The 17,360-nt window shown below is 42.6% G+C and overlaps 1 protein-coding gene across 1 annotated transcript in view; it reads right to left on the bottom strand.

Annotated features, from left to right (window-relative positions):
* Positions 1–206: 206 nt before the first annotated feature.
* chst11 (carbohydrate (chondroitin 4) sulfotransferase 11) overlaps positions 207–17,360 on the bottom strand; it is a gene marked incomplete at its 3' end in the record, with an annotated part of 115,715 nt that continues 98,561 nt past the window's right edge. Inside the window, exons 3-4 of the mRNA XM_083999103.1 lie at positions 2,004–2,233; positions 207–831 (exon numbers count right to left, since the gene is read on the bottom strand). Of these exons, the coding sequence (XP_083855229.1) occupies positions 207–831; positions 2,004–2,233 (855 nt within the window). The remainder of the gene's footprint in view (positions 832–2,003; positions 2,234–17,360) is intronic.

Below are 17,360 nucleotides of genomic sequence, written 5' to 3'. Positions count from 1 at the left end.
ATCTTCCCACTTATGCCCAGACACGCACGCATTATTTTTCTTTCTTTCAGCATCTGTTTATGAATATTTCAAACCCCCACACCTGCAAGGTATGACGACAGTTTTTTTTAAATCAAGTTTGCTTCCGATAAAATTCGCCCCTCACTCATGTTGTTGCCTCGTCTTAGATAAGGCAGCCATTCTCAGAGTCCCAGCTCTGTCCTCTGTTAGTCCAGCCTGAGGTAGCTGGGTGTGGTGTAGTTGAACATAAGGAAGTCCAACTTGTAAAGCTGGTAGAGTTGGAACTGCTGTTGAGTGCTGATATTGCTGAAGAACTGGGCCGTCATGGCGTCCGTGGTACGGGTGGACTTGGCGTAGCTTGGGAAGCGCAGGGAGTTGCCGACGCCCACCAGCCGCAGCACGTAGTTTGCGTCCTCCTCCAGCGTCTCGTACTTCCCCACCAGGTCGTAGTGGATGTGGCACGGGTGGCAGAGCTGGTAGACGGTTTGCCAGTGCTCGTTGAGCGGACCGTCGCGCTGCGTTGCCGGGTCCACCAGGTACTCGGTGAATTCCTTGAATTTGACATCAGCGCCGTTGATAAGGGCATCTTGTGTGGCGTTCTTGCGGTAGCGCCGGACTATACGGGTGCCGAAGCGCTTGTGGAAGGACGAGTTGTACTTGAGGGTGAACTTGTTGCGGTATGCCGAGACCAGCCTCTCGAAGGGCTCGCGGACGAAGAGGAACTTCAGGTAGTTCTTGAGGCGGTGGTTGATCTCTGCAATGCTGTACTGGTTCAGCGTCTTCAGGTTGGATGGGACATGGGCTTCATTGGAAGGGATGTCCATTGGGTCACTGTGGGAGAGAGGCACAACAGTTGTGAGGAACAAGGGTAAAACAATTGATAAGTGTTGGGGATGACCCAGTTGTGATCTGATCTTTAGATTGAATTAATCCTCCTAGTCATTGATCACCTTAAAGGGATACGCCAATTTTTTTTTTTTTTTACATGTCTCGCCTCACTCCCGAGTAGCAGATAGACACCATCCTTTCGACTGTGCGTGCAGTAACGAGGGAGAGCCGGTATCGTCCGTAATTAATAATCTTCAGCAACTCTAAACGGGCCGATCTTCGTCTCAGAGCTGACAAAACTCTCCGGTAAGGCATCTTGAGCGGTCAAATGCCGGTAACGGGACGAGATCGGTCAAAACGGAGGGTTCAAGCAAAGACGCTTTATTTTGGTTCAAGCTAGCTACATCGAGGGTAGGTTAGCTTCCTATTTCAAAGTAAAAGCACAAATTCTATCGTCATGGTTTTCTGTATGTAAAGGGCAACGGGTGTTTTATTTTGTGAAAGTAACCGGAAGTAACCAGAAGTGCGTTGGTCACAACGGCTAGCTTGAGTAGCGCCGAATTCGTCCGAACAAAATTGTAAACAGCTTTAGACAAATTAACGACACACTGCTGATCTAAACGGCTACTTTCTCGCCTAAAAATGTTTGAAATGTTGATAAAGTGATATATTTACAGAGTTTGGAGCTAAAATGAAATCAGCTTCTGACTGCTGATTTCGGCTCGGGTAGGAGGCAGGCTAACACTACCTATACACTTCCACTGTTTGAGCTAAGCTAATTACGGGCGATACGGGCTCTATCTCCCTTGTTACTGCATGCACAGTCGAAAAGATGGTGTCCATCTGCTTGTCATGGACTCGGGAGTGAGGCAAGACACGAAAAAAAATGTTGGCACATCACTTTAAAAGTGATCACCTGTGGATGATACCCTGTCTTCTGGGGATGTGTGGAACTGTTCCAGAGTGTAAATCAGGCTGAATTTGGATTGATTGAATCAATATTGGCAGTAAAAAATGTGATCACGGCATCCCTCACATGTATTCATGTCTTTGTATTAAGGCATATTCTATCCATTTATCTTCCTTTTTGTTATCACTGAACAATAGCAGTAAGGAGGTAATGAATGGTCCCTTTCCTCTTGAGGCTCATGCAACCCAACAGGTGCCAGACTCACCTGTATTTGCCCCGCCCTGTGAGCACCATCATGACACGTTTCCAGTTGGTGCAGGCCACCTTGGGGACGTAGCAGTAGATGAGCTCATGGTCCTCATCCACCACGAGGTGTTTGAGGTCTCCGGGCGTCAGGACCCGGCGCTTACGGCTGGAAGCGCTGTAGACCCGGCAGGCGTCCACCACCTGATCCCTCCTGGCCTGGTGGAGGACAGCAGCTCCTGACAACTCTGGCTGGTTGTGGAGAACCAAAGGGGAAGGGAGAAAAGAGAAGAGGGGAGAAGTATAAAGAGGGATTGCTGTGAAATTCAAATAGAAGGTTTACAGAGGGTAACCATCTGGATCTGGAGGTTTGATTTTTAACAACGGCTATTTGTATCCAGCTTAACCATTGGAGCTTCAAGCACTGTTGTTCCCTTTATGTTGCATTAATGAAAGCTGTATTTTGTTCATGTTGTTTGCTGAAGATTTATCAGACAATTACTGTTTGACTTTTTCGTCCTATCTCTATAATCATTTGTTGTCTTTACACCTTTTTCCTTCCGATCCTTATGTGTTACTATATAATTTACTTGGCAGTGTGAGGAAGATCTCTCTGTGCCAGTAAAGCTCTAAAGTGAATGAAACTGAGGCAAAATAGAAGGGCGGGCGACGGGAAGACACACACTGAGAGGGTGTTATTAAGCTCAGTCTTTATTATCATACTCATCTCTTTACTGACTCTATCTTTTCCCCCTATCTGAGTCGCTCCACAGTCTATGATAGAGATTAGTCCACGGGTGTGGAGGAAAATAATGATATTAGAGGATATTACAGATATTGAGTGTTTAATATGCTCAGATTCAGTCGGCAATCGTTCATCTGAGGCTTATTTCATATGCTCCGTGACGCTTGTGATGAAGTGGACCTTGGCAGGATGGAAAAGAGGAAGATGGAGAGGAATGACAAGAGTGCCAGGCAGGGAGCAGCCTGAAGGCTTTGCATCTGAAGGACAGGAATGTTTTCTTAAGCCTCTTGATTATTTTTCCTCTGGGTCTGAATTCCCCTCCAGGGCAGTTCCCCCCGTTTCCTCGCAGAATCTAAATTGATTGTACTGTGGCCTGCATCTGTGCGGCTCCAGCCCACTCACAAGTGTGGCCTTTCAGTGCCTCACTGGCCGGGGCGGAGGAGGGAGGGAGCGTTGCTGACATGAAGTGCTGAAATAACTCAAGGACCACCACTGAGCGCAATCCACAGACACTTTGACTAAAGAGGTTTTTATGTATGTCTCTTTGAAGTCACTCTCCGACCATGTCTCATAGTGGACAATTCATCATGTGCAGGGGAGGAAACCAATCTTTTACAGCCTTTTATCTGATGACTACTGACAAGAGCTGCTCTGTGTTCTGCTCTCCACCTGTACATCAGTTATCGAGCAGAAAAGTAGCAGAAGTAAGTGGTCGTGAAGGAAAAGGTCAGACTCAGATACAGAGATATATCAAGTCATGTTCATAGTCTCTAGATAGTGTTTCTATATCTTTATCTGTCTCTATCTATTTTACAGTATACAACAACCTGTGGCTCTACAAGGCATTGGATAGAAATGATGAGATATGGTTCTCTATCATTGTTTCCTACAATAGTTTCCAAGAGTAATCTCTTTTTTTTTAGAGACACCATGTTTTGCACCTTTTCTGTATTTTTCTCCTATAGGCTTCCTTATAGACAATACCAACTGTCAGCCAATCACAAGAGGCTTCAAGTCTCTTGTCTGATTGGCTTACTGTTCTATGAGCAATAAATACAAATAGATCATATTTCACATAAGCACTCAGAGAAAAATCCTACAAGGTTTGGTGGTGATCAAGGTGGGCGGGGCTTGGGGCATGAGAGTTGTGACTGCTGTTGTGACATCACAAAGTCACAGAAGTCCTGATGGCTTGTTTTAAGGCAAAGTTTCTGAATACAGGTTGTGTGCATATTTTTATGGACTAAGGCTTTGATACTTTAACAGTATTGAAATCTAGAGCTAATTTATAATTAAAGAAGACATGAGCCTGACTGAGCTGACAGAGTTTAGGGCATATTGGAAGCATCTTATTATTATATGCTCTTCACAGTTGGAGTGATTCAAAATTGATCCAAAAATACAAAAGTGAGATGATTCACATAGTTGAATATATCCAGCAGGATTTCTGCAAGGCTCATTGTGTAACTTTACCAAGTCAGTTTGAAGACTGGATTGGTTTTGCTTCACAATCTTAGATACCGCCATGTAGTCTTTGAAATCCTTGCTTATATTTTGATAAAAAAGGGTGAAAAAAAAACTCATCTCAACTCAAAAAAAGTATTTCTCTTTTGCTGATTCACTCACAAGTTTCACGCAGACAGTTACCTGTGGAGATGCCAAAAGATTTATAACTTTCAAATGTGCCCACAGCAGATAGACAGATTGTTTTTTTGCTTCCAAAAGAACCTTGTGGATATTAAATATTAATCTTGATCCCACCAAATAATAACCAGTGCCCACAACAGACGAATCTATTTCCCACAGGACAATATTTGTACACATGGATCTAGTTCCAACCTGATGATCATTTGTTTGCACAGCGTGTGCATCTTGTCCCTACAAGATTGGGCCCACAACACAATATCTGGTTCCCACTAAAAAATGAATTGCTCACACAGACATCACGCAGGCAAGATAATAATCTTGTATGCACATAATGTATGAATCTTGTTCTCACAACATATGGATCTCTGTCATGCAAAATCTGGACTTGAGCCCGCAGCATTTGGTTCACACGAGAAAAAAATCTAATATCTTATTCCCACAAGATAGTATCTTATGAGGGCTATTTAATATCCTGTTCTCGTAACATTAAAATACAATTTAACCTTGGAACATCATCATTTTTTTATGTCTTAAAGGGGATTTATGCAAATCGGACTTTCAGTGTTGCCTTAACCTGTTACGCTCACTTTCTTTGAAACCCTGCTCTGTCAAATCAAACAGTCCTTTAAAGCATTTGGAGGGAAGTTGAAAATACATGATGGATTATCTCTGCTCAAGAAAGAAAGAAGGCCTCGTTTTCCACAGCTCCCACTTTGTCTTTCTTTGTGTGCTCTCCGTTCGTCCCCACTCAGCCCAACGCCAACACATCAAAGCCTGCTAAGGCAGAACAGCGCTGTTGCGTATAGCAGCTCTTTGTTGATGAAAATCTCCCCTCTTTTTTTTATACACTCAGACACATCAAGCTACCATTCACACACATTTTTGCAGTGATGGTGCACCACCCCACTCCTCCACCAACCTCTTTCTCTCTCCAGAGGACAAACACTGTAAATAACATGGGAACAAGAAACAAGGGAGGGATTCTTATCGTCTGTTCTTCTACGGCTTCCCTCTCGTTATCTCTCCTCTCTTTCTCCGGGATTACCTTCTGCCATTTTATCTCCTCGTCAAGAATCTCAGTCAAGTCTCTTGTGTGAGGGTTTCTAAGAAAGAGTGAGGATGAGAGAGATGGGGTGAGGGGGTGGGGGAGATGAGAGAGGCGATATGTCGATACAGTCTGAAGGGGGAGGCTGTGATGGAGGTCACTGACCTCTCGCCATGTCAGGCTGTTCCCACGGGGACAGAGGACGCCATTACTCGCCTATTTGCTCACACATTATCCTCTTAATCCCCCGTGGACACGAACTAGTGGGTCAGCAGCAGATAAAAGCTGGACCAAGTCATAAAACCACGGCTATAAAAGTAGTTAACAGTTCCACACAATATGGTCAATTTAGTTTGATCTCTTTTGATTGGTCAAGAGGGGCCTCGAAGCTCGAGCTCAGCAGTTTTGGAGGCGCAGCTGTTGCACCACGGCGCATATCCATATCCATATCCATATCGATTCAGATGAGAGAATCAGTGTGTGAGTAATAGACTCTCTATTTGCTATTGCTTCCATTCTCTCTCTCTGGAAAACTTCACGTCCATCAGAGCTGGGAGACAAGTGGAAGGGGAGGAGAGGGAGTGAAAACCCTTACGCGTACATTTAAACCTAATCTCACCATGAGAGTCATTATCAGCGTCGCATATGCAAATAGAAAAAAATCTCCACTTTCTTATCTTCAGATGTTGGCGGGACTTCGAGACGAGGCCCATTGTACATTCACGGCGTGGCGCTTCTCTTGTCGCTGCACATTTGTTGTTAAAATGTGTGAGAAAGTGATGACAGGGGGAACGTGGAGATTGTGTTTCCATATTTCAAGTTCTTCATTTTTCTTTTTTTTTTTTTGCCACAGATGTATTATTCTCACTGAATGTTGTTATGAGTTTGAAATATGATCCGACTCTTGGAGATGCAACAGCTGTAATGAATCGCTTCCCCCCAATCTGCTGATGGCGGCGAAAAGAAAGAGAGATGGTAGGAGGGGAGGAGCGAGGAGGAGAGATGAAAGGGAGTGAGGGTGAATTAATATCCATGAGGCTGAATTACACACTGCGCAAAGTGGGCAACAAGCTGACTGTCACCATGCAGGCATCCTCAGGGGCCTCAGAGGAAACTCACTACACTAAGTTTGGTTTTCATGTCATTTGCATGTTTGCACCACTGAAATAAAAATATCTGCTTAAAGGGATAGTTCACCCAAAATTGAAATTTCACTCATTATCTACTCACCCTCATGTCGACTAAGAGCTGTGAGAATTTTCAGAGACCTCTGTGGCTTCTCTGAGTTACAGGGGTGGTCCGCGCAGCAGTATTTGTCCATATAATGGTTGTCAATGGATACCAACTTTCTTCGTCCAAAAAGACACACCAAAAAACATCCAAATACCTCCATACTGCTCGTCTGTAATGTCCGTCTTGTATTGAAGCCCCGAAATGTGAAATTATCCCGAAAAAAATTAAATAAGTCTATATTTCAAGTCTATTTTTTGTAGCGGAAGCTTCTCGAAGCTCCTCTTCCCGGTTTGTCAAATTTGGACAAACTGGGAAGAGGACAGACCCTGGTTCATCCAAATTCGATGAACCGGGAAGAGGAGCTTCGAGAAGCTTCCGCTACAAACAAGGACATTACATACGAGCAGCATGGAGGTATTTGGATGTTTTTTGGTGTGTCTTTTTGTTATGAAGACAGTTGGTACCCATTTGCAACCGTCATATTGACATGCACTGCAAAATTTCAATTTTGGGTGAACTATCCCTTTAAGTGGAACCATTACCAGTTCCTTCTTAGATTATTATTTGAATTTGCCCATTTCTAAATAGAGCTTTCTCTAAAATGACCACGAACTGTTCCAGCTCAGACGCTCAGGGAAATGTTTAGTCGGTGTTGTTACTGTAAGTCTTCAAAAAAAGAAAGTAAACACTGACTTCCCTGTTGTTGCCTCAGCTTTTAAGATGGTTCAGGTTCTTTGATGTCAGACTGTCTGAGGGATTCATCCACAGTCAGTTTATTACCTCCACTAGATTCAGATCAGCTCTCGGTTTACAGAAGCAAACAGGAGCATCGACACAGAGGCTGAGGGATGTGCTGCTGCGGGCCATTAGTGAAAAATATATTTCAGGCACTTTAAAAAAAATGCCCAAAGGAAAAAAAAAAAGAAGAAGGAGGAAATGTAGCTTTATTTTGAATATTTTCACCACTTTATCTTAGCTATTAAAACACCATTTACTTTGGAAATACATTTCCACAACTGTTCCATTTTCCTATGCATGAGCCAACTAAGCTTATGTCTGCCTGACTCATCTGCAGAATAATACAGCGTGTGCCACATTTGCACTTGCTACATGTGTCTAAGAATGCAGGGGCTAAAACTCCGGGGCTGCAGCTCTGAATCTCTTGATTATAGATAAAAACCTCTCATTATCACTTTGACTTGTTGCAGTCCTTCTATATTACACCTGCCTGTCTCTGTCACATCAAACTGTCGGTTTCGAGCAGCGATTTCATGAGCAGTTGCTTTTATTGTTTCTATCTAAAGACTGATGTTTTCATGCTGCTTTGAACCTGACGCTGAATCTACAACTGTTTGTTTAAAGTGGCAAAATTGCAAGATATTGAGTAATGTGATGTATTGAAGCTTACCTGCTCAGTCTGTGCTCCCAACATTCAAACCAGCCTGTTAGGTTGACTCTGTTGAATCGGAGGTTTGCACAGAACAGAGCAAAAGCAAACCCTTTTTAGAAGCCAGGTTGTACCTGAGTCGCTGCACCACTTTGCTACAGACTGAAAATATCTCACCGACTACTCGACGGAGTGAAATTTACTACAGATACAGACATTTGCAGTAATTGCAAAACAGAATCTGTTGAGACTTTTAATTAGAGTTCCTAGAGGGTGAAGGAAAAAGCATAGTGGCACTGTGAATTAGCATACATATGGAATCAGCTTTTTGCAGATAATGTATCTAATTGACAAATATCTAAACAGTGCTGCGGAGAAGATCTGCTGCTAATGCATCAGGATTCGTAGCCCAGGGAATCTGCAGATCATCAGAGGCTGCGTGAAACATCTTTTCCTCTAAGATTTAATAAACAGCCTCCTTTTTTTTTGCAATTTCAGCCAGGCTAATTGTGCAGCCCAGTTTATTTTCTGTGTGGCTATTCTGGTGTGTTTGCACTCTGTCTCTCTGGAAGACGTGAATGTGTCTGGAAACGGTGGAAGTGGAAACAGAAACAGTGTCGAGGAGGATTGGTGGATTTATGACCACGCAAAGTGCTGCCTCAGAGTTTGTCCTCACTCATGTCTGATGCTGGTGATGATGATGATGGAGGGGAAACTGTTTTCATTTAGTCTAAAAACCTGATCAGTCTGCAGGACTCATCCTCTGTTTGTACATCTGCTTTCCTCCTCTTGCTGCCTGTGAAGTCATCCAAACAAAGATCAATAGGATTCATCAAAGCACCTTCCTCCCTCTCTCTCTCTCTTTCACATACACTCACTCATACACACACTCATACACACACTCATACACGGAGCACTGAAGGAAGTCTGTCTTTGACCCGCTCTGCTTACAGACTGGCATTCATAGAGTAGGCAAGGATAAAGCTGCCAGTGTAGCACAACTGTACTACACACACATACACACACACACACACACACACACAGGCACACGCACACGCACACACACACACCTGTTTTTCTAATGTGTAATGCTTCACCTGTGTCTGTAAAAGGCAACAAGGCGAAGCCCTCCTATAAAATCCTGACAATGCTCACAGTTTACGAGGTGGATTCATCCTTTCCACTGAGGCCCGTGGCACATTAGTTTTCCATAATGTCATTTATGAGAAGTGGGAGCAGCAGCAGCAGCAGCAGCAGCAGAGAGCCGAAACTCACCAGCTGCTGATCACCTGCACCCACTGTGACACCGAAAACCCCCCAAAAGAAATGTGTCCTCATCTTCACTTGGTGCACACTCACACTGCTCCCTGCTGTAGGATTTAACACTTTTACTGATGTGAAGTTTTAGAGTGTTGAGTGTTGTTAGACTTCACCTGCACTTGATCTGCACTATTCCTAAAAGCAGGGCCGTTGCTAGGAATTCTGGGCCCCCTGAAAGAATACTAAAGTGGGCCCCTGACTTTTCCACTTTTTTTCTTACTGTGCGTTCACACCAAACGCTTCCAAAGCATCAAAAAACGCTCGAAGGTGGGCTTCAGACAAGACGGCTTCCAAAACGGCAAATATTTTCAGCCGCTTTGGTCGCTCGTCACGTGACGGACGTCAAAGTTCGATCGCGCTGGTCATTGGGGAGCCGGAATACAAAAAAAAAAAAAAAAAGGCAGCCGAAGACATCTCTATTCTCTCAGGTTGCCACTGAACCGCATCATACATAATTACCCTAAAGTTAAAGCAGAAGTAAGCGATCCGGTGGTTTTGGCTAACTTCTTGTCAGCCGATGGAGTTAGCAGTCCCCGCCCTCGTCCCTACGTCACCACATTCACGCGCATCCCTTGGCTGCACACACAGAGAGGACCGCCCCTTTATGCCGTTCTCTCTCCTCATTGGATAAAGGTTGTAGGATACAAGGAAAGTTTTCTCCTCGGCTTACAGCAGAGCAGTGTGACTGACAGACCCGTGTTTCAGACCAAACACTCTATATAAGTGATTGCTGTCAGAAGATATAACTATTTAAGACTTATATTAACACAAACATTCCGCTTACTTCTGCTTTAACCATGGCTCAACTTCTCGTCTGGTGACGCTTTGGAAGGTTTGGAAGCGCGGTGACGCCAGTTGATTCTTTGGTTGCTCAGTGTCACCGGGCTCTCATTGAAAATGAATTGACTTGCGGCATTTTGACGCTTTGGAAGCTTTTGGTGTGAATGCAGTTAGACAACGTATGTATTATCATTTTTTATTTAGCCTACTTTGTTTTGATGCTAATACAGCATTACTATGAGTATCAGTCAGGGTCTAAGCAGAATAATTCAGTCATACAAAGATTAGACTACTGGGTTTTTTTGTGGGCCCTACTGGGAGCTGGGCCCCTAGAATTATCATCCCCTTTCTCCCCTATACAAAAGCACTATCCACACCAGTCAGGCCTTTGAGCCTATGCACTGGTTTAATTGAACTACAAACATGAAGAGGTCTTGATGGATTCAGGAGGAAAATTGTTCCTGCTCGTCTCGATGGGACTGAATAGAATAACATCTGACACTGCAGAGATAAATATTACATAATATCAAACATCTTGAGAAATATGATGCATCCTTAACATTCTACTGCACAGAAACTGCTCATAATGTGCACTTCATATACAGTATGTGCTTATATGGCACTTTTAAGACCACTCAAAGAGCTCCACACATTCACATTACACACTCACTCACACACACTGATACACTGATGGAACGCCTATAAAGTCAGTATCATGCCCATAGATGCGTTGACCTACAGTTTATAATAGACTGGAGGAGCTGGAGATTGAACAGCTGCTCCAGTCTCTGCTGTGGCCGTGTTGGGATAAACCAGTTAATTGTAATTGATTGTAAGTTAATTGGATCATGTGTGAATTAGTCAACATCATTTACCCTGTTTTCCTGTGGAATAACACCTCATTACTCAGTAAATCAAACATTATTTAACTGACTTGTTTAGCTGTGATTTTTTTTTAATTTAGAGCAGAAAATGGCTGTAACACACAAAGCTACAGTTATGAATATTAACTACATCTGCACCCTTTCATTCGCCCCAAAGTCAGCACCTTAAAGGGAAATTTCAATATTTCAACCTGGCATATTTCCCATAAACGTGTCTATTGTAAGGTATGTGTGCTTTCGCCACCTCTGCAGTGGAGGGTTGACTAATGACGACATGAGGAACATAAATCAGGGAAAACTGCACCAACTTCCCACAGCTTTCCAAATAAATTGTCCACGGGTTAGAAGAACCTCAGGCTATGTAACTCAAGGATGACGTCGACAACAAAGACTGTGTATAATTTTGAGGAATTTAAACAAATTTTAGCACAAATTTCAATCTTGATCATTAAATATTACTGTAACCCTGACAGCCAAGGTCTGATTGTTGTAACTGAGAGCTATAAATCCCCACGCAGGTAGCTACTTTCTGTGTGTAGTTTGGGACAAATGGTAGAAAAGTGTTTCAAACTAAAAAAAAATCAAGTTCATTTGAAAATTTGCCAAAGGTTTCAGCCGCCTGTCCTGGTGGGACATCAACTGTTTCCCATTTTGAGCAAATGCACAGTAATCGAAACCACCTTAGGCTATATTTATGTCTTAAAGGAATAGTTCACCAAAAAATGAAATTCAGTCATTAGTGACTCACCCTCATGCTGATGAACACTCCGGAGTGGTTTTTTATTCCTCAAAATGCATCTGGAGATCCGGGAGGGGGGTTCGTTGCCCAACGAAAACTTTATATTATATGAGAGTAATAGCGCCCGACACCAAAACGTCCATAAAACTACACAAAAACCTTGTAATCTTCCTCCATACTGCTCGTCCACTGCAATCCAAGTGTCCCGAAGGGATATTGTCTAGCTCTCACGTTCACGTGTGCAGCGCACCCCAGGCAAATTCAATACAGGACTGTTTAGGCTGTAAAAATGTCCTAAATTACATATTTTTGAGTAAAGTCTGGACTATATCCCTTCAGGACACTTGGATTGCAGTGGACGAGCAGTGTGGAGGGATATTAAATGGTTTTTGTGTAGTTTTATGGACGTTTTTGTGTCGGGCGCTATTGACTCTCACATAAGGATTTTGTTGGACTATGAACCCCCCTCCCAAGTCTCCAGATGCACTTTGAGGAATAAAAATCTACTCTGGAGTATTCATCAGCATGAGGGTGAGTCAATAATGACTGCATTTTTTTTTTTTAGTGAACTACTCTTTTAACATTGCTTTTCTTGACCAATCATGACTGCTGAGTAGCTCACGGCTTTAAAAATGCTTTCAAATGTGTGTACATGTGACTCTAGGGCACTCAAGGCTACACAACCGTGGCAAATTGACATGAAATGATGATAAATGTTAGCATTATATCGGTGGCTCACTTGGCCAAGGGAGCCATTCAAAGACATAGAGATAGGATGGGGCTCACCCTGGACAACCAATATTACAGTATATTAATGCAAATTATTTTTCAGTGCACCTGTTCTGTGCAGGTGTACATTTTAAGTTAAATCCCTAACTCTGAATTTTGAATTTACAAATACCTACTGGGATTAAAACCATCAACCTTTCAGTCAGCAGCTATCAGCTACCAGCCAGCTCCCAAGCTCCCAAAACTTTCAGAAATGCACCGAAGAGGAGAACTTTAAAGAAGTGAATCTACTGATTCATGATTTCTGTGCTGTGCTTTATGATGCCTGTTACATAAGGCACTGCAGGGAGGCAGTGAATGGACGCTGTGTGCATGCCAGGAGCTAAAAGCTCTGGGTTTCACTGCCGGAGCCAACAAGGCCAAACAAACACACAGAGAGAGACAGATGCATAATGTAACGCTGGGTTTCTGTCCAACTCTTCATCAATTCTCAGCGATATCAATGATAATGTGATCATTCACTGACCCCCGATATTTCCCCATCGGCTTAAACCACATAGAAGAGACTCGCTGCTGCCAAACAGAAGTAGGATGAAGCATGGATGTGTAGGTATTTCAGGAATGGCTGTGAAATCTGCAGTGAAACCCTCAGGTCTCACGTTGCCTAAAGGAGCTGTTAACAAGACTATTGGAAGAATTTCACAAGCTGAGGTTTTAATGGTCGAGCTGATGTTTTTGCACGCAGGACGAGATTTAACTACGAGCCGAGTACACGAGCACAGAGCCTTGGATTCTTTCTTTTCTTTTATGCAAAATGTTCAAACATTAACAGGAGAAAATATGAGCATAAAATTTGCCTTTAAATGGGTCAACAAAAACCCCGTGCTCCCTCAGGGGCAGCAACAACAGCAATAACTGCTCCTGTCTCTCAGCTCTCTCAACACGACAGCCTGCTTAAGATTAACCAACAGTGAACAAGTTTAATTTGATGCCAGGGGCTTTGACACAAAAGTCAGCCCGGATGATTTTTTACAAGCAACAGGAGCCACAAAGCAGAGTTAGCGTCGAGCGGCTAAACACTGACCTCCTCGGCCGCGCACAAGCTGCAGAGCCCCACAGCTCATTGAACTTCACACAGAGCTCTCCTCCTCACTGGACTGCTGTGTGTGTGTTATCACATCTTTCTGTGATAGTAGCATTTTTTTAAAGTGGGGTTGTATGATCTACAAATAGCCCCTGACTACTTTAATTGCAGTGTAAGACTCTCTGCACTCCTCCCGTTAGCAACGCCAGCCCATAGCCCTGCCCAGAGATTTACAACATACAGTGTTGTGAACAGACCCAAAGAAACAGCCTATTTTCACGGCCTAAAAGAGGTTTTACGTGAAAAAAATACACAGTTCCATTGTTCGCTATAATATAATTTTTTCGTAAAACCTCTTTTAGGCCGCAAAAATAGGCCGATCCTTTGGGTCCATTCACAACGATGTACAGTATGTTGTAAATCTCTGGGCAGGGCTATGGGCTGGCGTTGCTAACAGGAGGAGTGTAGAGAGTCTTCTACTGCAATTAAAGTACTTAGGGGCTATTTGTAGATCATACAACCCCACTTTAAAAAAATGCTACTATCCCTTTAACATTTTCAATTGGAGAATCCGAACTCGATAACTATCATCACAGCAGCAGAGGCCTCAGCCATTACGCAGCCAAATATATATTGACACAAGAAGATAAGATAAGATGGTCCTTTATTAGTCCCACAGTGAGGACATTTGCAGCGCTACGGCAGCAAAGTGGACGGTGGAGAAAGAACTGCCAGATGTCGATGCACATATAAATCCCTGTGGCTGTTATTTAACACCAAGTGGTGCTTCTTTAGTGTTTATTTAACGCCTGACGGCATTTCGATGGGCTTCTTTGTCTGGAGCTCCACAGAGTAAAGGATTGCCACAGCACACACACACACACACACACACACACACACACACACACACACACACACACACACACACACACACACACACACACACACACACACACACACACACACACACATACATACACACACACATACATAGAGCCACTTGTTAGATTAGATGTGTTTTGTTAAATAAATGCTTTTGAATATTCCTGCTGGTCTATTTGTTATTATGTCTACTCTGCACAACTCCACACATGCAGTACATTTCCTTCTATTCAAAGTGCATTTCTACTGTATTTATTTAGCTTTATAAAGTATACACACTGGTGATGGTACTGGTATGTATTCAAAGAGAGCTTTGTAGAAATGTATTGAAAACATTTTCACATTTACTTCATAAAGTCCACTTCATAATTCTGTGTTCCAGAGAAGTTACAGCAAAAATGATCAAAGTGCTTTAAGGCATTGTACAGTTTGGTATTAAAAAGTAATACACTTTTTAATGAATACATTAAACTATAAAGGTGCTGCATATTAATGTGCTAATTATCAGAGTATTTACCCAACCCTAAATTAAAATGCAGTTCATATTTAAATTTGACACATAAAGTGATAATCTGCTTTGAATGCACTTCTTATTGTTAACCTAAGTATATTCTATTTTTTTGTGTTGCAGGTGGATGGTGCATGATGTGAGCACAAACACAGCATTTCTTTTTCTTTTTTCTTTTTTTTCATTGTTGACCAATTTGGGCCCAACTTTTCAGCTGTGTTACATCAGGCCTGTCATGCACCAGAGATTGGACAAATCCCACTGTCTCCAAATACACAGCAACACAGCACAGCCTGAGTGTTGGAGAGGATTTGTTGCTGCCCTGAGCATTCCCATTGGTTGCTTGCACAAGGACATGTCAGTTTCTGGCAGAACAACTGTTCGTCCTTGATGTAGGTGTCCTGTGTATTTGAGTTTAAAGACAGCAAGCTCAGGTTTCTTTATAATACAGAATATAATACAAGAATTGCAAGAAAATCAGACTTTATTTTATTGACTTTCTGTTCTATGTCCAGCTCTGGCTGCAAACTCCTCACAGATAACATGTTGGCACATCCATGTCCAAGGTCTTCTAAATAATAAAGGGGCTGCACTTTAAATATACCACTTTTAGTGCTATTAATCACTAGACAATGGAGGCCACCCTCACACAGCACACTTACCCTCCACTTACAGCTCCTTTCTACCCCAATCACACACCGATGATGGATCAAACTGGAAGAACTGGGAACTGACCCTCCAATTAGTGTATAACCCTGTCATCCCCGGAGCCACAGCACCCATCTCCTCCTGCAGCCATGACGCACCAGACCATCATTAGGTGCTAACGTTACCTGCAACTGTAGCTAATGTGATTTTATTACCCCAGTAAGGATCTCTGGTCGTCACACACGGACATCTTGACAGTTTGATGAGTCGTCTCCTGCTCTGTCTGCCAGCAAGATTTTAAAAATAATCATTAAAATAGTTCTCAGGACCAGATTTAAAAACAACATAAACCGACAAAACAGAAAAAGATGACAAAATAAGAGAAAATATTTCTGTTAAAAACAAACGAAATATAAATTGCCATTGTAATACTCAATCTAATTTCATTATTATTTTTATTTATTTATTTTAACTTTCAGACCTCTGACACTGTCATAAGAATAAGAACCACCTTGCTGATAGGTTCTCTGTTCATGCCGTTCCTCTTTTCTTTCCTTTTACTGTTTTTTACACAGATATGGAACAAAAGAATTTAAAGCTTTTATTAAGAAAGACTCTGTAAGTGTGCTTAAGCATGTAAAGCTTGAAACATCAATAAACATTTGTTCAAAAAACTAAAAAACAAACATGTGAGAATTGAATATATTGTGAGTATGTATAGCATATATTTTAAAGCAGAAGTAAGCGATCCGGTGGTTTTGGCTAACTTCTTGTCAGCAGATGGAGTAGGCAGTCCCCGCCCTCGTCCCTACGTCACCATATTCACGCGCATCCCTTGGCTGCACACACAGAGAGGACCGCCCCTTTATGCCGTTCTCTCTCCTCATTGGATAAAGGTTGTAGGATACAAGGAAAGTTTTCTCCTCGGCTTACAGCAGAGCAGAGTGACTGACAGACCCGTGTTTCAGACCAAACACAGAAGTGATTGCTGTCGGAAGATAGAACTATTTAAGACTTATATTAACACAAACATTCCGCTTACTTCTGCTTTAAATGTATTTCTCCTTACAGAGTTAGTAACCATAAATATCCAGTGCAAAATTAGCAATTTAGTGTCCAAATCGTGTCTGAAATGCTTCAACTTGTCCCTGTGTAACAAACACTACGCAACATCGTGGGAGTGTGAAATTTAAATACATGAATGTTTGTCCCAGATTTGATGAGTTTCCCTCAGGTGTCGTGTTCACAAGACGGTGAGGTCACAGACCTTTGTAAATGTAATCTGTACATCTCTCAGCTCAATTGATTGAAATTTGAATTAGCTCCCTCAAGGTGCTCCTGGGATATCACGTTAACATGGGACTGACGGTTGGACATGAACACATAAATATATAGATCATGACGCCCACATTGTTTTCAGTGATTTGCAAACAATAAAGTCTGATAAAAACTCCAACAGACACCTGAGTAAAGCTGATTCTTCCTGTGCAACAGTAACATAAACCTGAAAGCCGACACATGGCGACCTCCCAGGGGAAGTTTGACCCAGTACATCTCAACAGTGCTGGAAGATGAAGAAACCGCACTAATGTTGCTGCACTCTGCATATTAGGGAAGTGTTTGCTTTTTGTGTGTGTATAACATAACGTGTGTGTGTATTTGTGCTACATCTGCAGACAAATGTGCATGTGTTGCATGTATTGTGTAGATGTACAATTACTTGTGACCAGCGTCTCTACATAAGTGAT

The sequence above is a fragment of the Trachurus trachurus genome (genome assembly GCF_905171665.1).
Source record: "Trachurus trachurus genome assembly, chromosome: 23".
In the NCBI taxonomy this organism is placed as follows: domain Eukaryota; kingdom Metazoa; phylum Chordata; class Actinopteri; order Carangiformes; family Carangidae; genus Trachurus; species Trachurus trachurus.
The sequence above is the reverse complement of the archived record's forward strand: the minus strand, read 5'-3'. Positions and strand labels throughout refer to the sequence as shown.